This window comes from Orbicella franksi, chromosome 14 (assembly GCF_964199315.1).
Source record: "Orbicella franksi chromosome 14, jaOrbFran1.1, whole genome shotgun sequence".
NCBI lineage: Eukaryota > Metazoa > Cnidaria > Anthozoa > Scleractinia > Merulinidae > Orbicella > Orbicella franksi.
The window spans coordinates 16,690,123-16,717,908 of record NC_138158.1 but is presented as its reverse complement, the minus strand read 5'-3'; the positions used below and the strand labels follow the sequence as shown (position 1 = coordinate 16,717,908).

General features: G+C 38.6%; 1 protein-coding gene, 1 long non-coding RNA gene and 1 pseudogene across 2 annotated transcripts; 2 read left to right on the top strand and 1 right to left on the bottom strand.

Annotated features, from left to right (window-relative positions):
* The first annotated feature begins 6,189 nt into the window (after positions 1-6,189).
* On the top strand, positions 6,190-9,215 carry LOC145467503 (uncharacterized). Its single transcript, XR_014042075.1, has 3 exons — positions 6,190-6,449; positions 8,233-8,353; positions 8,794-9,215. It is a non-coding gene; the product is annotated as an uncharacterized LOC145467503 (long non-coding RNA).
* Positions 9,216-12,608: 3,393 nt separating this feature from the next.
* On the top strand, positions 12,609-16,084 carry LOC145467359 (protein FAM151A-like). The gene is made up of 2 exons (XM_081450909.1): positions 12,609-12,690; positions 13,324-16,084. The coding sequence occupies exons 1-2, from the start codon at positions 12,660-12,662 to the stop codon at positions 14,847-14,849; spliced, it is 1,557 nt and encodes a 518-aa protein (XP_081307035.1). The 5' UTR covers positions 12,609-12,659; the 3' UTR covers positions 14,850-16,084.
* Positions 16,085-20,073: 3,989 nt separating this feature from the next.
* Positions 20,074-22,847, bottom strand: LOC145467440 (uncharacterized; annotated as a pseudogene).
* Between the last annotated feature and the right edge of the window lie 4,939 nt (positions 22,848-27,786).

The window sequence follows — 27,786 nt, the reverse complement described above, 5'->3', positions numbered from 1 at the left end:
TAAAAAAAGAAAAGAAAAAAGGGAGCCATATGCACCAGAACTCGGCCACTTACAAATAATGTTAAAAGTAGAAGTGACGGCACTGTCGAAAAAAGTTAAAACGTACTTTCGGTGTGTTATTTGACCTCTAAATCCTTGAATATAGATAGATAGATAGACACCTGTATTTAACAGCAAAAAGTCAAAACGTAAAATTTTAGGGTGGTCCCTTAAGGGAGCTTACAAAGCATCTCTGCTATCAGTAGGAGCCCCGAAGCTATTACCTAACATAGATTACACAATAATAGGATATATTTAACAAATAAAGAAGCCTAAGTCGTGTATTACACTGTGATAAACACGACGGGCATTTGAGCACACGAGGAAAATGTGCTAGTGTTTTCTACATTTCTCGAGTGTTTTCGAATGTGCGAAGTGTTTTATCATAGTGTAATGCACGGCTTAGGCTTATTTATTTGCTTTATGATATAGAGGTAATGTGGCGAAGAACAATAAAACACGCTTTTTCTATGTTTTATACTCTGTTACACTCTGAAACAGCGTGCTTTATCAGAGAACAGAGCAGGGATTGATAACAGTAAGCTGGCTTTTAAATTTTTGCTCCGGAATTTTGCCAAATTTTGACCTAAATTAAACATCCCCTGTGATTCAGACAAACTCAGTGGAAAGGAGTTCTATGTCTACAGTAAATATGGCTCACGGAAACCACTGTTAGCGACAGTAGAGTGAAAACAGTACTAAAATAACCAGTTTTGCTAGATTCCGGTCGACAAAACAAGTAGCGAAATAAACAAATTCTCAGCCTAACCAGTGCTTCGATAAAGACAATTTTTTTACGAAGGCAGAACTTATACTAAAGAAGTAAAACGGCGACAGAACACAACAATTGAGCTGTCTCTGTTTATGATGAGAAGCTTTATTTTTGTAAAAATGCTCAATTGCTCAAAACAACACTCACATTCAGTGTAGTAACACTCGTTCTCTGGTCATCTCAGCGAAGTGAACCAACGAGTGGTCAGCTCAAAGCTTGCTCTAGATATTCTCCTCTGTGGTCGAAGTAAAACCGGTGGGAGTAGTTTAGCCTGTCAAACTTTTACGCTAGTTCGGGCAATCTTGCTGCAAGCGGCTGCAAGCCGTAAATAACTGTAGCTCCTTTCAAATTCAACTCAGCATTTCGCATTTTCATCCGCAAGCTTTGAGCTCCTGGTTTCGTAATTTCCGTTGGAAAAGTGCACGTTTTCATGAGCCACAATACGGACGGATTCCTCTGGACTACAAATCTTTACCTGCCTTTAAATTCTTATTTGAAAATTAACTAAAAAGCGAACTTTGAAGGCATCGTTCCTCTCTCGAAAGTCGCTCGAAACTACTCGAAACTGAAAGCTTTAAAATAGCTGAAGTCCAATTTGTGATTGACAGTTGTCGCTTCGTTAGCCAATCAAATTATTTGAACAATTCCAACAAGGATTGTGATTAGCTTATTTTAGCTTGCCTTGTCAGAGAACAGAGCACGGCTGACGCCACTTTTACTCGTTTGGAAAATAAAGTTTGGTTTGAAAATTCAGCCGAATACGTGGGGAAATTATTGGATTCTTTATCATAAAACAAATAAAGAAGCCTCGACTGTGCTCTGTTCTGTTGTAAAGCACTGAGGAAGCGGTAGAGCACTCAAGAAAAACACGATTTCGTCTCGTGTTTTCCCCTACACTTCTTTCGTGCTCTACCGCTTCCTGCGTGCTTTACAACAGAACAGAGCACAGTCGAGGCTTCTTTATTTGTTAAATAAAACATGGGTTTTCGACCAATCAGAGCGCCAGGGCCCTATTTATATTATAAACAAAAATAAAAACACATAGACACCTATACACCATATAGAATATTACAACAAACACTGGAAATATGACTTGCCGATATTTCGTCTCTATTTAACAAAGACTTCGTCAGGGCAACTGAACAAGCGATCAGTACCGTTGCAAAAAATACCAAGCGTAATATAAGAGTTTGTAGTGGTAAACGATGGCTGAAATATAAGAGTTTGTATAGAGAATAGAAGATGTCATCGAAATCAATCAATGTATGGGTATTTTACCGAATAAAGACTCTTGAACATTTAATGGTGTCATTCTGGAGAGTTTATAGGAGATTTGAGGAAATTTTGATTTATTTATTTACCCTACGGTGTTATTAATAACAGCGTAGGACAAATAAATCAAAATTCGCTCAAAATTTTCTTTAAACTCTCCAGAATGAGACAAAATGACACCATTGAATGTTCAAGAGTCTTTGTTCGGTAAACTACCCGTACATTGAACGAATTTAATGCCGTCTTCTAATCTCCATACAAACTCTTATATTTCAGCGACAGTTCACCACTACAAAATCTTATATTACGCTTGGACGACCTGTGGATATGTGCTAGTTGATTATATGCAGCAATATGAAAATGCACGCGCGTTATCAAGCGCACGCGTTACAACACAGACCTAACTGGAATCTAATTGCGCACTAAAACAAGTCCCTGCTCGGGTTACGGCTGCAGAAAAAGTTACCACCATTTAGAGTATTGATAAAGGATTTGCGATGGTAGATTTAATTGATAGTCGGTTCGAGATATATTGATAGCCTAAAGCCTGGTACACACTTGTGAAATAAGCATAGCATTAGTGAAATAAGACCAAGCATAAGCACAAGGAAACGAAACATGTTCCATTTTCTTGTGCTGGCGCTCACGATTATTTCACTAGTGTTAAGCTCATCTCACAAGTGTGAACTACACTTTAGCCACAGAATGCTGGTTTTCCTCTCCTCAGTTATAAGGTAATACAAAGAAGTAGTCATGGAATGTGAAAGTTTATAGCGGAGCTCCGGCGGCCCGAAGGGCCGCCAAGCGGAGCCCCATACCCATATAGGGAAGAAAAGGAAACCCATGAATTGATTTTCTCATGGTATCATGGCTAGCGGTATTGCTCGTGGGCGCGTACGCACGACGGCGACGACGACGACGACGGAGTCGCGCAAGATGGCGGCCATACTCCAGCTAATAGGTTGACAGAGACATGCACCCTCGGTTTGTAGCGGGAGAATGCCATTTTTCTTGGCGGGATTTTTAAAGAAAAACGATAGCGGAGGTTGATCTAATATTTTTAAGACGGTTGCACTGAAGCAAAAAACAGAAAGCAAGAATTAACAGGCAAAGAAGTAGCGAAGAAGATTGCGAAAAAGACTGAGCGGGCCAGCGCTGGGGAAGGAGGCGAGACAGTACTGAACAATGCCGTGAATTATAGCTAGTCAAGGGCTAGAGAAAGGAGGTGAAATAATACCGAACAATGCCGTGAACCAAAGCTAACGAGGGCTATAGAAAGGAGGCGAAAGTACCCGACAAATTGATTCAGAAGACTGCCGAACTCCCCATGGCCAAGTTCAAAATTCGCGCGAACGTGATGCTGTGCAGCCGTGCAAGAAAATTCAAAAGTCACCTGATTTGGTCAGGTGATGAACAAGAGAAATCAAACGTGCCCGAGTGTTTTAGGGAAATTACAAAACAGTAAAAGTAGCGGAAAGAAGTGGTTGGTTCCTTGATCTATCAAAAATATAACTTCAGTTCAGTCTTCACAACTTTTGCTGCAAGTTTCTGCCCGGAAGATTTACACTGGCCGAACTGAATTGCCAACTTGCGGTAAGTGACTTTTGTTGTTGCGTTTGCTATGAAAATTAACAAGTTGCCTCGGCGATATATGCTTTTTTCAATTGGAATCCATCAAAAGTCTTCCTTATTTGAAGCCATGCTGTAAGAGATTTTAAAAATTGCATCGTTTTAATTTCGCTCGTCTCTAAACAATAACACGTGGGTCGCTTTGGAGGTTGCTGTAAGTTGTAAACAAATTAAGTTTTCTGTCGATTTTCGTCGTCAACTTAAGCTTATAACCTCACGTCTAAAAATAAGCTTAACCAAAACCGTACTTGTAAACACGGCCGGGCGAGTTTTGAAGTTTTCTCTGAGTTAGTTAGCACTGCCGCTTCGTAGACTGCTAAAATTTCTTCTTCTCTTGTTGAAAACCAAGGAAGGTCTACAAACCATTTTAAGCCGAAGCGAACAGGATTTGCTAAATTTAATTTTGTTCCTATGTGAATATTTGCATAAAGTATATTTGCATAATTTGCAAAGTATGGAGAGTTCCTCGTTTTGTTAGTTCAATTTATTCGGTTTGGCGAAATGCTTTTGTGAATTCCGAGTTTAATTTGGTTGAAGACTGGTAAAGCTACTGCCAATAAAATGACTGCAAAGCTAAATTAAGCCGTCGGCAAAAATACAGACTCTCAGTAATATTCGAATTTAAGCGTGAATAATTTTTAAACTTTAACACCGCAAGCTTAAACGAATTTTCTTTATCCTCTCTTTTATTCGGTCACCTTTCATTGAGAAGGGATTTGCTGTTGATACTCGAGCTCAGATGTAGTGATATGCATCTTGTGTTTATAATGTAGATTTCCTCGTTTTATTTTGTTGTCTGTCCAATTAGTTCGGTTTGGTGAAATGCTTATATGGTCCAAAATGTCGAGTAGACGATTATGCATGGCAATCCTGTCTGCAAATAAAGCTCTGCTTTGATTTTGATTGGCTATTTCATTTTATTTGTGCCATTGCTTTTGGTTGGGGGTACATGGACCCTATTTTCTTAATAAGAGGTTATTCCCCAATGCGGTATTTACACTTAATATGGAAATGTTCCTAAAAAGTGAGATGGTACTAATTAACTCGGTAAATTGAACAGTGTAATAGAAGTTCTTGCCCTGACCATTTCTCGGTAATAAGAAGAACTTTTACATACATATATACACAATTTAGTTGGAGAGAACATTGATCTCCTATCTCCACTCTCTCTCTCTCTCTCTCTGCTCTCTTCTTCACACTAATTTTTTATTAACTAACTTATTAAATGAATGTCACTGACTGTTTTCTTTGTTGTGCATGCATACTTTTTTGCTCGTCGAAGAAAGTTTCAGTTTCTTCCTGGCTGTACAGTTTCCTTTCTCCTGTCCTGTACCAATTCGATTGTGATATAACTTTGTGAATTCTCTATTCTCCTTAAATTTTATCTCATCAGGTTGATAGAATGCACTCTCAGAATGTTCCATCATTGTCTTCAGTCGCTACAATTTTCCGGAAAAAAGCAATAGTTTTCTTAATTTCCTTTTACTTTGTGTTAGGACTTTTTAGCATGCCTGTAATTGGCCCATGGGCATTACGGGAGAATAATTTTCAAGTAAAGAATTACATTCGTTTCAGTGTTGAGTATTTTAAATTGTTATGAATTAGGCATTTCTTTTTATTTTTTATATTTTTTATTTTAGTCACACGCAATGTTTTATGATTTTACTGAGGTATACCATGTAAATGTATTAATAATGCACTGGAATTGGCCAATCAGAGTGTGCATTATATCGGCTTTAAACACAAACCATATACAATAAATGACTTGTATGTAAATTATATTTTTATTACAGAGAACTGGACAGGGCAGGAATTTCTTTTGTGAATTTATATATTAATTCCTCCCAGTGCTGTCAAAATGTCTCAGGAACCTTCATTTCTGATAATCTATTATTTTCCACCATACCTACAGCACAGAAGCTCACCAAATCCTAACTGATAACTAACATGTGTGTATCTCTAGCCTTTGCTGTGTGCTACATGTATGTTCTGTTATCCTGCCTTAACTGCTAGAAACAATTTTGACAGAGCTGTTGCAACAGTTTCACTTAAATTGAATTCCAACAACAGCGCTACATGTAGCAGTGTTATTGAGTATGAACTTTATGGAGGATTTTAAATTTTTATTTTTTTATGATTACAGACGACAACAAAATATACACGTGTATACATAACCTGATGTTGGTGTTGGTTACAAACCGTAGTTCATAATGGTCATCCTATTACAGGGAAGGGAGAAGAGTTCAGAGAGTTTAGAACATTTCTTCCCCCAGCACACCTTCTGTCTATAGGTGCAATACTTGAGAGGTTATATATATATATACGAAGAGTAATGTAAAGTTACTGTATAAACTTAGCATTAAAATCTGACATTTGAACGCCTCCTTTGCTAAAATTAGTCACGATTTAATTATTATAACTCCCTGTGAATTCATAGAGATTCCGGAGGCAAATTATCACCTAATGTGGAGGTCCTGTCTTCAAGTGAGGGAAAATGACACAAAAGAGTTACAATGAGAGTAAAAAGAATTGTGAATGTTGATATGGTGTACATTATACATCATGTAAAGGTATTTGGTGAGTGCCAAAGGCATAACATTTCATGTATTGCTTTTTCAGGACAAAATATATAACGTTTTAAAAGGTGTGATCAGAAAAATAATGAGTACATTGTCCAGGCAGCACCAGTTTATGGACGGCATATGCAGACAGTGAGAGGAACTGTAAACACTACCACGTAAGTTAGTTTAATGCTTATGACTTCTTGTTCTTGGATTTTGTGTCATTTCATCACAAGAATAGGTAATGAAAGATGCAATAGTTGTTGCAAAATATATTTTTGAAGGAAAACTTATAAGTCTGCCTACGCTGGATAAAAGCCATGTGTAAACTGAATGTGAAGCAAACACTCTGTTAAAGATGGGGCAACCCTAAAACCCAGAAACTGGAATCCGGAATCTGGAACCAAAAACCGGAATCCAGAAACTGGAACTGGAATCTGCAAATCAAAGAAAATAAGTTCTTCAAATACACGAAAATTGTTTTGCTTAGCGTTTCGACTGTAAAAAGTAAGCTGCCAAGTGAAAAGAACCTCAAACTTAACCTTTTTTGAAACAAAAATTCCCCGTCAGTTGAAATCGTGCAACCGTTATTTTTAGTGAGGGCTATGATTATGAGAATCTCAGTAAAGTGCGTCTTAATTTTATTCCAAGCACCTCGAGAGTGTCTAAAATAAGCTTGCTGGTAATTGCCATTTTGTTTAATAAGTGATCTTCAATTTACCGGGAGTATAAGTTTATCCTTTATGTCTAGTAGATACTGAACAAGATAGAAAATGTCATAGAGAACAGGATATCCATCAGTGGCAGCCCCCTGTACATTGACGGTCACGCCCCCCACTTTCGAAGTCCAAGGGCTAACCCATCTGGTCTAAATATGAAATTTGATTTTTCCAACAGATACGAGACCAATTCCAGATTAACACAATTTCCACACTGATACTGTGACAAGTCAGCCTTTCATATTCTTGGCGGCCATCATATTAAAACAATTTGTAGAAATGTTGCACACTTACTTCCGTCTGCTTCTCACTTGCTAACAGATCAGACCACATGTTGTTAAAAGATGCTAAAAGACTGCCAGATACTCACTGCAATAGCCTATAATAGCTTGTTGTTAAAGTGCTGCACACCAGTCTTCTCAGAGCAATTTGATCTAGACAAGAAGCAGGCTCTCACCAGGGCCAGCTTGAACAAAAGATGGGTAACTTAGCCTATGAGCAGGCTCTCATGTTTGGGCTGGGGGCGTGAGTGGCAAGGCTCTTGGTGACATGCCAATGCAGAAAAACACTAGACACCTATTTAGCCTGCTCAGACAATAGAGACAGATACTAGAGCCTGCTCGCAGGCTATGAGTAACTCTATCCACCCAAAAAATCAGTAACCCTGACTGGATAGTGATGTACCCAATGGATAGCTTTATGCAGCTTTTGAACAACCGGGCCAGATATATAGCTAAGGGTTGTTCAGAACTAGTCAATAATGTTTTTAGCAATTAAAGTCTGTGGCTGAAGTAAAGCCAAGAAAATAAATAACAACAAAATAATTTTTGCTCACATTTATTTATTAGACATTGCTGAAGTGAATTATTTCTATCATCATTCATAATATCTGGATTTCAGATTCTGGTTTTTGGTTCTGGATTCCGGATTCCAGATTCTGAATTCTGGATTTCGGTTTCCAAATTCAGTGTTTTAGGGTTGCCCCAGATGATGTATGTGCATATGTTAATCTTGAATAATCTGAAATTTCAGAGAGTTTCAAAATATCATGTCATATCTGTGATGGTTCTGAGGTGGAGGGCTGTTACATGTACATGTAAATGTCTCATGCACGATTTTTCACTCGTTATGATTCAGGTGCAAATAGTTTCTGTATCTGTTGATGTGCAACAATCTACACCAATATTTCAACCTAATAATGTACAGTGTGTATTAATTAACCAAATTATGCTGTTTTTAGTTGACCAGTGCTACTACATAGTAATGTGAAGTTGAAGGGCGCAAATTTAAAAACACGCCCAGTGTCAACTTGTCAAATATATGAACTGGCCAGACAGTGTAGATTAAAAATTCTCTGAAAGGTAAGATGTTTCTTAAACATTATTTTGTAATTAATAATTTCTCAGACATTGGTTTCTTCAAGAAAAGATTCAAACCCTACATGGAGGTTTTTTCTCTATTAGAGCTCTTGATTCCTGATACTTTAATTTGGAATTTCTAAAGACTGGCCATGAATGGGTGTTGGGTGTGAATATCTTCTGGAACTACACATTCATTCATTGAGTAAGCAAGAACATCAGTATTTATCCTGACAAACTCTGATTTTCTTCTGGAAGCTGAACTCATATACAGTTGTGCAGTTATATGTACAACCAAACAGCCTGGATGACCCTGTGATTGGGACTGTGCACATTGTTGTAACCCTCAATGTTCCAGTTTCTTGTTTGAAGCAAATTGCATTTGCTCTTGAAAGCAAGTGGCGAAGTTCATAACAGTTATGTAAGTTTGCTTTGTATTTCAGGGCAGAGCCTGCCACAGTGAAAGTTGGAGTACCAACCCCTAGCATTTGATTCACTACTAACACTCAGTAAACAACTAACAATGAAGTACACTGTATATCAAAGAAAGGAATTACATGCCTGTTCCTGTCAGTCAATATATGAACAGTTTACAGATGGGGAGCCTGTATTAAAACATCAAAGATTTTCAAGGCAACCATGTCCTGGTGAGATATTTCTGAAATAAGGTCCTTATGATTGCTTATAGGCAAAGATTTTTATTGTAACCAATATCTTACTGAGTGTATTTTTCTTGTGTACTAATTGTTGTAGAACACAGACATCACTGTTATGACAGAGATATTAATTTGTGAAAAGTTCTATAAACAAATGCATCTGGGAGCAAATTAATTTATCATGGATGCAGCTTCTGAGAGATCCCCAATATTAAATGGAACATACACTGTTCATACATGTAAAAGAGTTCAGTAATTCATTACTTATGATTGTAATGCTTTGTTTGGTTTCTCTGTATTTACAGACAACTTGATGGGATTATAGATTCTGCACCAAGTTCATTGAATAAACTGACTTGGAGGTTCAGTTCTGCAACCCATCCTGTTTGTAGTAATATCATAGCTGCAACATTGTGACAGATACACTGCATTACAGTATTAAGAAACACATATTAACTAATTATTTTTAAGTTCCTTTTAAATTAATCAGTTTTTCTTAGAGATAATTTACTCATGGTTGAAATAATTGGCTTTTTGGCTTTAAAATGATATTTACTGAGCTTTTAAATCAATTTTGTGATAATCTGCATTGGACATGGCATAAATTGATATTTTGCCAACACGAAATGGAGAACTGGGTCTTAAGCAAAGTTGCAGGATTAGCATTTTTGTAGAAAGAAAGGGTTGAGAAATTTGTGACATTCTACAGACAGCCTTGCCATTCGCAATGTCCGATAAGGTTAATTTGTTCCATTCTGTTGTAGAAATAGTGTTCTCTAATTTATAAATTATTTCAATCTGTTGTTTAAATGATTGCCTTATAACCCCATGTCTGGCTTGGTACATGTAGGATATTGATGTATTTTTTAGCCATTTTGCTGTAAATTATCTTAATTGATGTGTCAATCAAAACATATCTTGGAAATGCTGGGCTCTTCTGACAAATGTACCTATGCCTGATAACCTTGGAGTGCATTTGGTTGTGTAGTGCAGACAAAATACATGTACATAATAACTTCCATAATTCTTGGTATAATTTAATCATAGCAAAATTAATTAATGGAACCCAATAACAGCTCTTGTAGTCCACAATGCCAGTCGAGAAAAAGAACAAATCACATTGAAATTGAATAATAAAATTATAATTAGAAGCCTATGCAAGTATTCATGATCAGCCAAAAAAAAATATCGTAAGTACCATTCATGCGAGGGTGATTTTGCTTATTGCAAACCCTTCCAGCAGGAGGAGACTCCATACCATAGTGAAGATGGCTAAATGTATCTTTGGGGACAAGTTAGAAAACAAAACTTTCCAACTTTTCACCTATGTATACTGTTTTGGTATTTTTGTGAGATTTCATTTGGTAGAGATTCAGGGACTGAGTATATTGTAACCACTGCATTTCAATCAGTCCCCACAACAAAAAAATGTGTAAACTTCTTTTGTGTGGGAGTCCCCATGTTAACTAAGGAAGAATATAATGATTAATAACAATGCCTTGTCTTTCTGAATAAGGTAGGAAAGAACAAGAAATGCCACCAAAAAGCAGAGAAGACAGTTCTGTTCTGTGATGAAGATTTTTGGTGGCTTCCAAGAAATCCTTGAAATCATGGCTCTATATTTCATAATCACACCATCTTACACCTTGATCTGCTGATGTAATACTAGTTCCGGCTGAAACTATTAAATCATTCGCAATTTACCTCATACATGTTGGATTATTTTCATTAGTAACAACATTCCGAAAAATAACTGAGGAGCTCCGCTTTTAGGCTGGCCTAAATCGATATATTATGGTAACTGAAAAGCTCCCCAAACTATGTATTTACTTGCAATTAACTTAGGTAAACATAACGTTTTTTTTTTTTTTTCTGAAAACTAGTACACATTTTCGCAAGGTCAAGCACAAAGTTTCACTTTGTTCGACTGAAGGTCAGTTTCTTCAAGCCTTACAATTAGGAAAGTAATAACATTTGAGGCAGTTTACGCCTTTCTTACGAAAGCGATATCAGAAAAATAATCATATTTAATTCCACAGTGATTGGGAATTTGTCTGAGAACACTATTTTGCTATCAGCCGATAAGGGATTGTACACGCGAACCTCTCGACAACGGCCACCTTGGGTACAGAGGAAAGTAGCCGTTGTAGAAAGGTTGCCGTTATGGGAAGATAGGAGCGTGATATGACACCTCACACGCGAGGTAGGAATCAAGCCTAGTTGCCTTATATAATAAAAAAAACAGAGTTTTTTAGCAACCGTTCGTCAGTCGTTAATTAAATTGCCGTTGTTGAGAGGTTATTTGTCAGGTAAGACGCGTTTTAACGGTTGCCGTGGCCGTGGTAGAGAGGTGCATAATTCGTCTGGATGACCTTGCGGGTAAGTTGCTTTAAGTGCGACCGATTATGCGTCTTAGTGCAAAGACTGGCACAAGACAAATTGTGCGTCGAGACGAGCTACCTGCTTACATGCGTCTTAAACTAGGAAGAGACTAATTCTGTATTCGCTTAAGTTGGCTCAAAACAGTTTCCAGCACTTAGATTTTGATGGGTCGTTATAACCACTCTTTATCACTTGATGCTACAATCATGGTATCAAAAAACTGCCCAATCATTGGTGAACACGTTGTTATTATTTTCGTGACGCAATATGTTACCATAGCAACAGTATGATCTTCTAAAAACACCCTTGATTACATACATATACAGCTCTAGGGGCTTATAATTCAAAAACGGCACGGTGAAACTTTTTTATACTATCAACATTTAATAAGCATGATGAGTAATTAAGGGTGTTTTTAGAAGGTCATACCGTTGCTATGGTAGCCTATTGAGGCACGAAAATGATAACAACGTGTTCACCAATGATTGGGCAGTTTTTTGATACCATGATTGTAGCATCTAGTGATAAAGAGTGGTTATAACGACCTATCAAAATCTAAGTGTTAGAACCTGTTTTGAGCTACCTTAAATGGATCAATCGTCTGTGTGTATAAAAGATGAACATCGGATGAATCTCTTGTTCGGACGGTTAATTAAATATTGGAATTTTATGGATCGGTAAAAGCGCACTGTAGTTATGTGAAAGGAATGCCATTTTCTATTGAAAGTATGTGACAGGGCTACCATTTCTGTCGAAATATAAATGGGTATGGATTTTGACCTCGGGGCGGGGCTTCCCTATAGATAACTTTTTTAGTAGTCCCCCTCCGACATTTCGATGTCTAAAAAAGCTGGCTTATCAGAAACCCAATTTGAATTACACAAATTATACAAACCCTTCCTCAAAAGAAGTAGAAAAATATGTTTCCCTCTATCCTTGTGATCGAAAACTGGACTATCACCTCAACCTCCTTCGTTTTATCTCTTCTTGCGATTGAGTTCACTGTGGTGCGTCTATCTTCATCTGCTAAGACTCTGCCGCGTCTGAAGAAACGAATGGTATCGTCATTTAAGAAAGGGATATTTAGAGGGCTGATTTCCCCAAAGAAAGGTTGTCTTCACCGAGATATTTTTCTCCAGGCCTCTTCTCTGGTCCATTAGAAAAAGACAGTTTCCTAGGAAACGTCAGATATGGTAAATGATTGAATAACGTGGTGGAGAGTCACAAGGTGGTCACGACATCTCGAAACGGCATCGTATATTTCTAGCAAAATGAGATACGTGCTGATTGGAATAGCTCTTGGTAAGTTTAGAAACTTCTCTTTTATCCAAAGCTATCGACATTCTGGGACAGCTATCATCTTGAGTATCTACGTGGTTCGTTATTTGCGAAGTCGATTTAAGCTAGATGGCTTTGCTCGGTCTATTCGCACGCGCACGTAAGCTCAGTAATTGCAAGTTGTGAGGTTCGCTGTTAATTGAATGGCAGTTCAGTTATTTTTGATGTGTAAGTTTTCTAAATACAGCATGAGTATTTGCTCTTAACTGAATTCGCTAAACACGCCATGTAATTCATATTATGATGCTTTTGAGCAGTATTGATTAAATATTCATCTTTGTGGAATCCGAGCCTCATATAATATTCATAGAAATATTGTTATGATTCAGTGAGGCCTAGTTCACACTTGCGACATAATGTAACGACATAAACGACATAACGCTATATAAATAGTAGCTTGTGTCGCATTGTGAACATCGACATACAAGCATAAGGAAAAGATCAGGTTTTCTCCTTATCATGCTGTTATGTTGCTATTATGTTGTTATGTTCATGTCGTTACGTCGCCAGCGTGAACTACGCCGCCTTAGCGTAAATAAGAAAGTCCTTTAGTTGACCCACTTTTCACTCACGTATTTCCCATGTCGTCTTCTTCAGGATTGCTAAATCCATCAGCTATAGGTCAAGAAAGTAAACTTTGCAAACCCATTCATCACCAAGACGCACGAGATGACATTCTGGCCTTCTTTGGAGTGCGTGACGCTCTTGACATCACTTGGTTGCACGCAGTTAATTCACCGGAGAAATTGGAACAGGGCTTGTTAGGAGACATTATGATGCTAGAGGCAGATGTCTTGATGCGGAACAACATTGTGAATGGAACTCCTGTAATGGCACATCCCCCAGACGTGGACAGCAACTTAACATTACACGGCTTCTTGTCACAAACAACGAATTCGACAAAAGGAATCAAGTTGGACTTCAAGACCATCGAGGTGGTGGAACCTTCCCTGAAGATGGTTCAGAACATCACGTTCGGGCAAGAGGTCAAAACCCCGATTTGGCTCAATGCAGACATCTTGCCCGGTCCCTGCTACGATAAGGTGTGCGTTCCGGTCGACCACGCTAGATTCTTGTCTCTCTGCAAAAGGTACTTCCCTAATGGAACTCTTTCAATTAGTTGGACAACTGGGAAAAATATGACAGCCCCAGAAAACTTCTACAACTGGTCTCAAGTGCTTCCTATGGGGCAACTTGTCTCTCAGATCGCTCAGCCTATCACCTTTCCTGTCCGTGCTAATCTTGTTCAAAGGTCTTGGGAACAGCTTCACTGGTTGCTCGACCTATCAGAGACATTCACCATAACCATTTGGTCTTCCACTACGGATAATCCAGATGTCCAAGACCTGGTTGCACTACGGTATAATGTTTCTGACAAGAGGAGAATCTACTATGACCTTCCACCGGATCAGGAGAAAGCGTTTAAAGACGCGCTGGCAGCAAGCTCTGACAGAAGCAAAGGTGATAGTGAAAGTTTCCCCTGGAAAGCCACCGCTAACAAGGATTGCAAAGATGTGCTAACTGGTCATAACAGTGTGATGTTTTCGGGAGATGGTGGTCAAGTTGTATCTGAAAAAGTCCTGTACAAGGTGTCAGCTCGTGAATTTTCACAAATTGTTGGCAAAGTTTCCTTCATCAAGACTGGTGGAGAAGACGGCGAAAGAAGTGTCAGCATCACATTGCATGTGAAAGACGCAACAGGCACGGCAATAGATTCAAATCCACTTGTCACACTGGTGCTTCATAGCAGTGGCGACGTCCAGTTCTCTTTAACCAATGGGGATGTCAAGCAGGGATCCATTCAGAGCGAAACCGGTGTCTTCAAATTCGTGATCGTAGAGAGTTCGTCCGACGGCAGGCAGAGGTCTTTCAGTTGTGACATTACTGCGCAAGACAACGAGGAAGATAAAGTTTCCGTTTCCTTGACAACAGAGAGCGAGCCAGTAGGAGGGTACGCCCTAATCAGGGTAGGGGCACAGTCAGATGCGATTCTAGTGCAGGATGTTAGCACTGCGCTTGCAATGCCAGAGACTGCAGGAGGGAACCCTGGACGTGTTCAGTGCTGGTTTCAAATATTTGTAGTTATTTTGTCAGCGTTATTTTGCATGTTGTTGCAGATGTGAACTAACGTGTTTTGCGTAGTTAATCTGCGCTTTCTCTAAATATTCTGAGATCTTTTTGTTAGCTTTTAGGAGTTGACCAGGCGGGGTCTCAGCCACTTACTAGTGTGGTAGATGTTGCCACCGAGACCAACATTGAATTATTAAACATTGGACAACGGGACACAATGCAGCTAGTAAGATGATAATACCGCGTTTAGATACGAAAGAAACAGGTCAGGTTTCCAGCGAGGTACTAGCTTTTTTCATAATTATTCCTCTAAGCTTCGGAGCCAAGTTAACCGAAATGTTAAAGTATGAAAATAGGCCTATTGTACCAGAAGATATTCGTCAGAGTTTCTACTCTGAAATTTTACACATTCGGCAGTTCGAGGTTGTGTTTTTGTTGTTGTTGTTGTTGTTGTTGTTGTTGTTGTTGTTGTTGTTGTTTAAGCGTGTTTCAGGTGTGGGTTTAAGTAAGAGCAACGTTTGTAGGTTTCTTTGATTCGTGCAGATCCAACTTGAGAACTTGCTCTTCTCAAGCGCCTGCCAGCTGCGGAAATTCCTTCGTGACAGTGTTGCAAATTTGAAACTGAACCGAATACACTTTCAAATTGTCTTCACCTCGGAAAGTTTACAGAGAAGCCAAAAACTAATAAAATTTTAGTAATGTGACTGTTGAACCGAAATTTTCGGAAAGAGCTTATTATACAATTCCTTGCGTAGTGTTTAGGCCGTTGAACAGAAGTGAGGCTAGATTTGACTTTGTTATTATACAAACCTCGCTACTCAGTATCGTGCTAACTAGTTTTTGATCTCGTAACATACTAACTAAGGTGAACCAAAATCTGGCCCTCATGCCAAGGTTTTTACATTTTACAGAACTGTAAAATAGCCTATTCCGCGAAAAAAATTAAATTGAGGGCGTCCAATGTTTGTGATCGGAAAAGAGGAAAGACAAACTGGTAACCTACGTTAGATAACGGCCTAAAACAGAAGTAAAGAACGTGCTATAAGTGTAGATGCGATGCGATTAAAGTATTCAGTGTTCGTCATTCGATGGAGCGATATGTAATCTACCTTACATACATACCTTGACATTGTTAAGTGGCTGACAGTAGGATCGCTTAAACAATGTTATTATAAATCAGCCTTTACTAGGCATGGTTGTTGCATTTCTGGCTTCTGACTGTTTCAATAATCGCATGCTTTCAGTCTTGAGACAAAAGAATTAACGAGCACAAATGGTTAACTCTGATCAAGTCCAATTAAATATACTTCATCGGTGTCGGCGATGAACTCTGATTTCTTTTGCATAAAGAGTTGTTTATTGGTGCTAACCCCTTCCTTTTTCCACCCCACACGTTTTCTCTTTTTTAAATGTGAACTGTTCTGTTTGTAACTTTATGGTTAAAAATAAGATTTCCTTACCTCTTTAAGCATTTCTGGAGTCCGTCTTTACTGCTAAATAATTCCTAATCAATTTCTTCGTGTTCAAGGCAAGCTGATCGATGCGTTACTCCACTCCAGATTTGAGATTTGAGAAGGGCAATAAAATTCAATTCTTTCTGCCACTTTCTTTGACAATATCATACTTGCATTTTAACAGAAATACAACATTTCAGAGGAAATTATGCTTCGTACAGGTACAACGAAAGTACAGAATACAGAAGCCTCGTGGAGTCCGGAGCTTGGGCAGTGCTTCAAACATTTCCAGCCGTGAGAGGTCTGGGTCAAACGATGCTTTCCATTCAACCAAAATCTCAAATGGTAAACTCAACAAGGAGCTATTTCTCAGAAAGAATAGTGTTTCGTTTCCGGAAAGATATTCATTCAAAGTCTGAGAAAGACTGGGGTTTTGATATCTTGTGCATGAGAATTCCCGGGGTGAGGGGGATATATGCTTTTAATGCGCCGCCTTGCACCGCACTGATCTGCCCATTTGCTAGAGCCTGAGCTTTTTCGTCTAGGTGAGGTTTAGTACTGAACCTACTGTAAAAGAGAAAGGGCTAATTAATTTAAGTCGACTACACATGTATCAGTTATTACAGTCGACGCGCTTCGAAATGTATTTACTTGTGATACTTCACTCTGACTCTACCCTAAGGGAAGAGGGATGCTCCCTTATATCTACTATATAGGTATGGCCAGCGTCAGAGGGACATGTTTTTTTAAGACATTTTAGTCAGAAGTAGAGTATCGATCTTGGTCATTTTGGTCTCAAACTTGGTATGGTTTTTGCAAGCAAGCTAGTCTTGAATTAGGTATGTTTTTTAGGAGAAGCTACTTTTTTCATCATTATCGGTAAGACCAGCAACTAAAGCCATTCACAATACCTTTAACATCATTCTGAACTAAAGAACTACGGCAGGTCTGAAACAGGGTATTAATTTAAGGGTCAGGCCATAAATAGGTTAGAAAAATCACAGACTTTGGTCTTAAATAGGGTAAGTGCTTTGGGAAGCGGGCCGCACAGCCCCACCAAATTTTTCAGAAATTCAAAGTATTGTGTGTGAGGCTAAATAAAGCTAAGAGGCAAAAGCATTTGACGCATAATATTTCCATTTCTGTGCCAGGCAGTCTTGGTTCGAATGGATGCGGCACCTTACGTTTCGTTGTCAGTGACGCAGTATATTTAACAAATGGTAAACGCCATAGCGTGTACTATTGAGTTATGGATGCACGCGGGAGGTTGCTAAGCACGAAAGAAGCGTAAGAGTCGCACGAGGCTATCGCCTCGTGCGACTCTAGCTTCTTGAGTGCTTAGCAAACCACCCAAGTGCATCCATAACTCAATAGTGCACGCTATGGCGTTTACCATTTGTTTTCTAACATAACATTGAGACATTGGAACAACAGAAGTCCTTTTATTGAGCTACATCACAAAAAAATGTTCGTGTAGTCTTGCATGACAAGAGAAAACAAGCGCGCGAAAATTCATTCATGACAACCGACTGCACACCAGTAACTCGATAAAGTTTCATCTTCACACAACTGTGAAGACAGTTTCGCATTTCTGGCAAAAGAACGTCGGCCATTACTTTGGAAACAATGTCTGTCAAAAGATTTGCTTTGTAAACATTAGCACACACGTCAGCAGCGTACACCCATGGGAAAATAGTAGACGCTAAATTAACCAATCAGAGCGCGCGCTTTGCTTTAGTTATGTTATAATTTCTTTTCAAAAAGGACGCCTCATGTGTGACGACAGTTGTGCAATTATTCCTCCACTTTGGCTTGAATACTGAGTTATGAAGCTAAAATACAAATGTTATCGGTTTTTTCATGGAGACCGGCTCTTGAAATGCCGCGGTATGTCGAAATACAAATTTTCTTATTTTTAAAAGCGCGCTCTTTGAAGTAAAGCTACTGGAATTGTGGCGGAAATTCGAGAAATTCAACTAAATCTGGAAAATGTCGACACCTACGATATCAAGAAAACCTCATAAAAAAGCCATATTATACCAACGTTAATTAAACTACAATATGATGAATTAGTTACGTTCCACAATATATCGTATCTGTTGTATCGTCTCGTAAACAGCCACAGAAAAGGGGCGGGATTGTTATTCCTGACAAGTGTTCTGTTTGACCAAAATTATGTCGCCGTAGTTGTCATCTTAATCACATTTAAATCAAGCACGGAAACAGATATCTTCGTTTCTCTAGAGCACATCGTTTCAGTAAGACTTAGGAACATTTAAGTCGCCAATTATTGCTACCTGCATGACATTTTAATTTCGTTTTCTTTCCGTGACACGACATAAAATTTAGTTTCGAGAAGTTATTTTTGCTGAACATGTTTACCTTGTGAATTGCAAGCGTTTACCCTGATAACATTCATACTCACTATGTCAATAAATCACTCTGAAACGGAAAACAGTACCATTTCTTTGTTGAACTAAACAAAACAAAAGGGACAAATGGTATGGAAATTTCCCGGGAAAAGTTCCAGAAAACCCGGAAATTGATGAATTTCCGTAAAGCGAATCATTCAACCGAAAATTCCGAAATTTCCAGAGTGCAGATGGAACTGAAATTTCCAGGAAACCTTTTTTCGAAAATTTGGGTATACCTCAGGAGGTTGCCCTCTTTTAAGTACAAACAAGACAAGTGCGATTTCATCCTGGTCACTGTGCCTAGTTGAGATTACTCCATTACGAAAACTTGCCCCAATATCATGAAAACAATGAAACATCCCTTGCGGGGTAGTGCATGCATAGTTTTTACCATTTAATAGACTAAGGAGGCTCTTTTATCGCTGCCTCTATGTTTACAAGTGCGGTAATGGAATAACTTCCCACAGTATCCTGAGAACTGCTAAGAAACAACATTGTACATAATTACAGTACACGCAACAAAGACGATCTTAAACTTCCATCTGTAAAACGAAATTGGGGATAGCAAAGAACTTGTTACCATGTCTTCAAAGATTGGAAAAATTTAGATAGTGATTTAAGAAACTCGTGTACCATATCTGATTTTAAATGTAAATTTCTGGAATCATTCTCAGTTATGTAATTTCTTTTTCTTTCTGCATTATTTTAGTTCTAGAACATATTTTATTCCTTTATTTATGTGATTACTGATATATTTAGAACAGGACCTCTCTGTATATCACAGGTAGGTGAGTGAGCTTCCTGTAACAAATATTATTATTATTATTATTATTATTATTATTATTATTATTATTATTTAACATTTAATATTTCATATTTATTATTATTATTATTTCAAAACTAACAAGAACTTTATTAAAATCTCCTCAGAACACCTATTTACAAATCTTCACAAATTCCACTATCATGGACTAAAATTTTGATGAAAATAAAATATCGTGAGATCCTAAAATACTAATTAACAAGCTCATGCCATCATCGACTTTCTAAAATTGGTGGACACATGCCCGGTTGGCGTTTAAACAACAGAATTTCGTTATTATCATAATATGATAACAATAATAATAAGAGAAAAAACACTATTCATGTACTAAAGATTTATATGATAACAAAGTATGAAACTGTAAAATGTGCTATTTAGGCTGGGGCCGCATCGTTGAGCCACGTGTATTTTTAGGTTATTAATCACACTTGTACGGAAAAAAGTCTTTTGTAGAAACTGATCTGATAGAGTTTGCATGTGTTAAGATCTACCAAATTTGTCAAATACTTTATACATTAAATTATAGATGGAGAAGGTGAAGTTTTTTCTGCATTCTGGCAAGATTCAAAAATGGCGGATGATTTCACTCTGTTCACTCTACGAAACTCGAGATCTGGGCAGAAAAAGCCGTACAGATCTGAGATCGTAGTAAGAAGATTCCGTTTAAGGCTAGTCCTACCCACAAAAGAAGCGAGCTCTGACTTGGTTCTATAGAAGTGTAAATTCTGTGCGTGAAACTTGTATTTCCTTCTCCCTCACTCCGTTCGTACGAAGGAAAATCATTTTCCTTCTCCAGAACGCTGAAGCATAACACAAATACACAAGACTGTAAGGCAGGCAGAGTGAGAGCACCTGCCCGACGATGCTTTAATTCATTTCACACTAAGCTAGGCAAATAAGTACAAACAATGTGACGAGGGGAAAACTGGCTACATCTTTGCGACTGAAAAAGCCTAAGTAGGAAGATATTTAGTTAGTTGTAACCTACTTTCCAGAGAATCTTTAACATACATATTCTTAGCTTTCTCTGATTTCCATCGCCCGTGAAGCATTAATAACCTACCAGAAGCACCTGATTTCATAAGATTGTCTGCTATAAAGGTAGCACCGCCTGATCTAAGGTATGAGTACTATAGGGGATGGAGTTAATCCCTATAGCTGAAAGCGATTCTTTAATTAGCTCTCTACACCTAGTATAACTTAGTCTCCTAGGGCCTAGAGTATACAAATTGCCCTTCTTGACAAATTTAAGGGTTCTAAAAATGTGAGCAGATGAACTTAGATCAATACTTGCTGCTGAAAAATAACGGGCTAATAATGAATGAGGACATGCAAGACCACCACTTTTAGAAATAAACACAATATTGCCTTGCTTATATTGATCAGTTTTGCTATGCTTAACATTAATCTCTAGATGATCATCAAAAACTACAATATCCGAAGCCTGTATATCCAAAAGCTCATTAACCCTGAAGAGGCCATAAAAGCCTAAAACAAAAATTAATGCTGTACGTAAACCGCTAAGATTACAGCCTTCATAAGCAAACTTAATACAAATTCGACGTATCATATCAGGAGTAATAGGCTCCTTTTTTCTGACTGGTCTCCTAAATACACGTTTACTAGCCTCCACAATGTTGCGAGATAGTGCAGAATCAACTGGATTACCTTGTATCCCGTATGGAATGAGATCATGGACCCATTTTAACGCACAAAACGCAGACAAAACAACAGCATATGATTTTTTTGGTTTCGTGAAGATTAGACAGGTATTCAGATATAAGTAAACTATCATAAGGCAAAACCAATCTTAGGCCTCTGGACTTCATATAAAGACAGAAAAGCCTGTATTGAGCGACATACTTTTTAACAGAAGAATTAGCCTTAGACGATAAAACTTGCTTCAGCATTAAACGCCTTTTGGCAACACAGGTCCGTCCCCAAGAAGTGGCTTCAGTCAAATCCTTAATGATATCTTCGAAACATCCGACCGCATCATCATGTTCAAATAGTTGACTGTCGCTCGTCTGGTCTGCGGGATTGCTCTCCGGATGTACTGCCTGAGCCAAGTCTGGTTGTGTTTCTGTAATTCCCGAATCCAGGACCGTCGCTGAGCCTCCCGCAACTTGAACTCCAATGACCTCTCTTTCCGCATCTGAAGCAGATGTCTACTGGAGAAGGCATTCTACGGCCTGAAAAATGAAAAAACAAAGAACGCACAGCAGAAAGCCTTCACTAAAGAAAAAATAAAAACGTGGAAAAAATAAACAAAACAAACAAGAAAACTACAAGGACCGTCGAGTAGTGTCGCACTTGATGAATATATCAACCTATTCACTCCTTCTATATATTCCAACTGGAGTCTCGAGAGACTCCACGTGCTAACACAAGATTTGTTGGCATAAATCACATGCGTGCTCACGCTGAACTGCCGAAGGAAAATACATTTTCCTTCTTCAGAGCGCTGAAGCATAACACAAATACACAAGACTGTAAGGCAGGCAGAGTGAGAGCACCTGCCTGCCAAGTTGAAAAAACAAAGAAAGGGCAAGGAGCATACCTCGAAAAAGAGACCGGTCGTCAACAGCACGAGAAGTATGAGCGCTGAGGGGAGTCTTATTCTTCTCGGATTTCTTAAAAACATTTTGCTTCTTCTTCTTCAAAGTCCTCTCCTGCGCCCTCCTGATCCTCTTCTCGTCGTCCGAATCACTAGCTAACTCCTCCGCCTCGTATTCTTTCACCGCAAGCCAACCTGCTTCGCTCTTGTCTGCCAGTTTTATGATCTTCTGACGATGTCGCAAACTTTTTCTTAAGTCCTCAACCTTTTCAGCAGCTTTGTCGACGTCGCGCAAGCCAAGAAAATATTAGCGGCTTCGTCTACCGTCGCCTGAAGTTCGGAGTTAAACAGGAACTGGTCTTTGTTGCCTTGGAACTTAAGCTTGCCGGCCTCAGACGCTCTTTGCAATTTTCCAGTTTCACTTGACGATTGCGAGCTTAATCCCGACGAGAGATTTTCAATCTTGTGGTCAAGGTACGTGTTAAAACGTTCGAAAACGTCCTCCGTAGCAGACTCTTTAGGGTTCTTCGAAATTTCGGGACTCGAGGGCATCTCAAACACGATGAAACAAACAAGAAAACTACAAGCACCGTCGAGTAGTGTCGCACTTGATGAATATATCGACCTATTCACTCCTTATATATATTCCAACTGGAGTCTCGAGAGACTCCACGTGCTAACACAAGATGTGTTAGCATAAATCACATGCGTGCTCACGCTGAACTTCCGAAGGAAAATACATATTCAGATCGTTAACACGAGCGCCACAAAACGAGCTTGAGTACCCAGACCTCCTCGGCCAAAGCTACTACATTAGCCGCTGTTCCGAAAATGAACCCTGTTCCGAGAATGAAAATTTTAGGAAATTACTGAGCAAATTGAGATAGGCTTTCAGTTCGTGCAAATCATGCTAACCAGAAAAAAATATATTTGTTTCATTACGGCGTAGAAACAAAGTCCGTTGATTGATCGATTTAACAAACCTTTGATCAACTTAATAAACCTTCCACGGCTTTTCCCTGTAGAGTATATGAAACGCCTTTTAAACCATTTTATTAAAGGTTTGCGTAGTTAAGGAGCCATTGAGTCTAAAATAAATATATTTGCTGGATTACGCTCGTAGAAGTGTTGTTGCACTCTCATAACAACAGAATAATTGATTCTTTATGACTGCGACCATTTATTCCTTTGTAAATTGTACAAAAACCCTTTCGGCGAACTAACTTTTGGTCGATCGGGGCGAATCGGCTTTTTCGCGGACGACACGACTTTGAGTTGGGGCGAAATAGTTCGGTTCGGTTCGGTTCCGATACGGCGGCCAGTGTAAAATGGGGTTAACGGGCTTACACGACTAATACGGTTCGTGACATTTGTACATTTACCGTTCTCTTCTCGGTCTCTCGACCTTTCTTTGTTTCAAACGTGTTTATGAAGGGACTTTATGTCGTGTTATTAGGGCCCGGCTGTTTGATTAGAACTGTTCGCAAGAAAAGTATGTTGCTTCTATTCACGGATATCATATTTATCATTTATCTTCGCCCGATTTTCCTTCGGAGACTACCGTAGCTTTACTTCGAGAAAGAACACCTTGATTTGCAGGTCGATAGCTGTCGACCTCCTGAGTAGGTTTTAGCACGCTTCGCGGAAGGAGTATCTCCAGTCGGCGATCTACATGCGATGCGCCCCAATTAACTAAATACCTGACCATGCAGAGTTTGGTACGCCCAGATTTGTGCTTAATTGATGATACCTGGCTTCGGAATTTTAACGAGGAGTATTCACATAGTCCCTGGGATAACGTATGGTTTCTTTTTGATACCCGAGTATATGTCAATTTACAGAGATTTTATGGTGCCTCGAGTATGTCAATTTACAGCGATTTAATGGTGCCCCGAGTATGTCAATTTACAGTGATTTTACGGTGCCCCGAGTATGTCAATTTACACAGAGTTTATGGTGCCCCGAGTATGTCAATTTACAGAGATTTTATGGTGCCCCGTGTATGTCAATTTACAGAGATTTTACATGATAAGGCTAAACGCGTAAAATCTTTGTAAACGGTAACTTTACAAACATTCTTAGAAGATTTTGTTAAGTCGGTAAATTATGAGTTCTTTCCTCTTATTCTAGCCGTTACCATTTACAAACATTTTACAAATACTTTGAAATTAACAAAACTAAAAACTAAACAAAATCTTTGCAAAATAAATTTACAGGCATTTTGTTTTTAAGCGGGATAAGTGACCAAGTCTGTAAATTCAGGATCTACAGACATTTCATAAAGTCTGTAAATGGGTCAAATTTTCCAGTGAGTGATTCGAGTTAAGCATGAATTAAATTTATTTATGGACACTGAACGCTCAAAATATCTCTTTCACAACCCTTTACGATTTTCCTTTCTCGTTATGTTAGTATGTATTTTTTTTGTCTAAAAGCAGCTTGGTTGATTTTTTTTCTCGTCACAATTACCCAACCCCACTCCCAATAGTAGATCATTTTGCATAGCTTGAACAACCTGCCATCCAACCATCCAGTCTGCCTGAGGAGCACCTCGCGTCGGACAGCAGCATTTCCTCTCAAAAATAGGTAATATAATTTTTCACGTTGTTATTGTAAGATAGTTTTGTGCTGGTATGTAAATTCGTTGGTATGCAGGTTACGTAATTATGCTAAGAAGTTAAGAAGCTGTCTCTGTAAAAACCGACCACTGATTTTACTTCGAAAATTCGATTTTTCTCATAAGCTGGGATTTTGAAGCCCTTACCTAGTCAATTACTAAAATTAGTTTAATCTGATTAAAAATTCTAATTGAAGTTTTCTAGGATTGATTGAAGTTCGGTCCGCTCGACACAAGTTACGTGCTTGCCCAAAGTGAAAAAATAGCACATATTGCCGGCGCTGCAAAAAAAAATAATATTCGCTCAAAAGTCCCAATTCTTTTTTCAACCATAGATATATCATTGCAGTTTGTTTAGCCATGTTGCAGTTATAATTCAATGTTGTTCCTTCAACGGTTAAAAGAAGATTTTCTACCCGTTAAATCGAGTTTTGAAGCAAACGCGAAAATAGCTCTACTTTGAAGGCATGTTTTAAAAATGTGGCACCTGTTTGAAACTGCTGAACTACATGAATAGAAAGTATAAATGTCCCTTAATTTAAAACAATAATAAAATTTGTTTGCCCACTAGGTTTTCAAAACTAAGGACCGCTTAAAGTTCAGGAAATTTGGAAAATATTCCAGCGAGTAACCAACACACTCGCCTTCGTAAAGTGCTCCGATAAATTCACGTAAATCTCTAACCTGGCTTCAAGGTTAAAGTTTTGGTCCTTTGCAGCGATCCTTGAAACCTAAGTAGCATTAAAACTGTCAGCTTTTCCTTCCAGCTGTAGGTTTGTATATAAAGTACATTAATACGTTCCTCATCTGTGTCGAGCGTGACGATCACATACTTCGATGTTCTTTGTATTATTGACCATTGTTTTCCTCGAAGCCGGTTTAATCATGTAGAGTCCTCTTGAAAGGTTTGCACTCTTTTGGACAACTCTCGGCACACATGCATGTATGAACAGTAAACGGTGATCCGGGGAGCCAAGGAAGGACAAATGCCACGGCCATTTTGTCTTTACAACAGGTGTTTTAGTTCCCAATGTTCCGGTGAGGATCACATTCCTGTTATACTCACGGGAAGATTGGGAACTAAAAACACCTGTTGTAAACACAAAATGGCCGTGCATTTATCAATCCTTCCTTGGCTGCCCGGATCACCGTTTACTGTTCATACATGTATGTGTGCCTGGAGTTGTCCAAAAGAGTGCTTCTACAAACGGTCGCAGCCTTTTGTAACATAACTTTAGAATTTACAGTGGAACATGGCTGCAGTCGACTACGCGGTCTCATCAACACAGTTAACTACTTTTATAAAGGCTAGCTGTGTCGGACTTGTCTTTGTGTGACGTCAGAGTTAATAGCAGTCAATTACATCGTCAGCGTTAACGGTTCTTCGGGTTACTATTTGGTCACATGACGTCAGACATAACGGCAGAAAGTGGCTACAGTTGACCGCTTTGCTATCACAACAATACCACTAAGTTATACATTTCTGACTAGCTTTGTAGTTGACAGTCCAAGTTATCTGGTCAAATCTGGCTTACGCATCATGAAGATATTTCTTTGCTTTTTAGTGTTTCTTTTTTTCCATACAATCTTTCAATCTTTCTTAATCAAAACAGATCACTATCTTGAAAACTGTGTTTACAGAAAAAAATACGAACAATCGGCTCCTCGACCGCCATCTACTACAAAAGGCCTTTTGATGGCAAGTGCGAACGGTCACCGTGTTTAAGAACTATATTAGATCGTGCGACGCGTTTTATCTGTAGACCAAATTCTAAGGGATGTTTTTGAAACTAAAATATCCCGAGAAACTCATCGCCTCGAACATCAACGGTCTCCAGTAACCTCCACACTTGACTCATATGCCATAGGGCAGTCCTTTACAGATCAGTATATATGCCTTACAAGGATCAGAAATCTGCCGACATGGTCCACAGACAACTTCACGACCTTAGAAGAAAACAAAACAATCATGATTTGCAGCCCTAAATTTAGAAGCAGAAAGATTAGGAAAAAAATGAGGAATTTAAGTGTGAACTGTGAGATGCAAAATATATCGGCTACACGTGGCGCTACCTCCATCAACGTGTACAGGATCAGAAGGAAAAAAAAAAAACATTCAAGGACGGACATAATGTAAAACCGCTGGTGAACCTTTGTGAGATTTTCAATATCCCTAAGGGATACCGGGGCAAGCTTGAGTGTTGAATTTTTGCGATGCTCAAAATTAGAAAGAAATGTCCGGAACTGGACACTCATAAGACTCTATTCGCGCGAAACGTTTCGTATCAGTTAAGGACTTGTTTTTACCCTCTTTGAATGAATGAATTTTGTCAGAATTCCATTTCTGAATATATAGCATTATAGGTCACTTATTTTAATTTCTTTTCAATTCCACAATCATGACATGACGTCGTCGAGACGTCATGTAACGTGCTTATCGTTAATTTTCTTTTTCTTCTCTTTTAGTAATTAATATAATTTACATGTTTTTCACTATAAAGGACATTTTAAATTAAGAAAGAGAGAAAGTTATGGACAGAGAAACAGTTTAATTTTCCGAAATGTTGATTACCCCAGTGGTCTCCTGATAATTTCTAAATGTCAGTTTTGCAGGTATTTAGGCTTGAAGTCAGCCTTCAGAAACCTCTGCAGGTGTCTCGAACAGACATATTACTTCATATCATATCACGTCATACAGGTAACTTATAATATTAGCCGTAGAGGATTGTGTCTTTTATATTTATCTATCAGTGATTTTTTTATTATTATTATTTTCTTTTAAAAATTGAAAAGCATAGAAAAAATTGAAATGCCATCTCTGAGGTTTAATTACCAGCTATGTGATGAAATACACCGTTGCTATGGCACCATCAGACAGGTGGTTTATTGAGCAGTGTGACAAAGTACAGTGCCTCTTTTCCGTCGAAATCACCCTTTTTAGCATCAGTTGAAAGTTGAAAGTTTTATCCTTAGAAGACCCAAACGTGTTGAAATCACCACCGAAATAGGAATTTTGCTCTAAAATCGGCAATTAAAGAACAAAGGCAAAGGCAAAGACAAGAACGCAGTTAAATATCAGGCTAAGACAGATGCCAGTGGTTTCATTTTCTGGCCGGTGGAAAGGA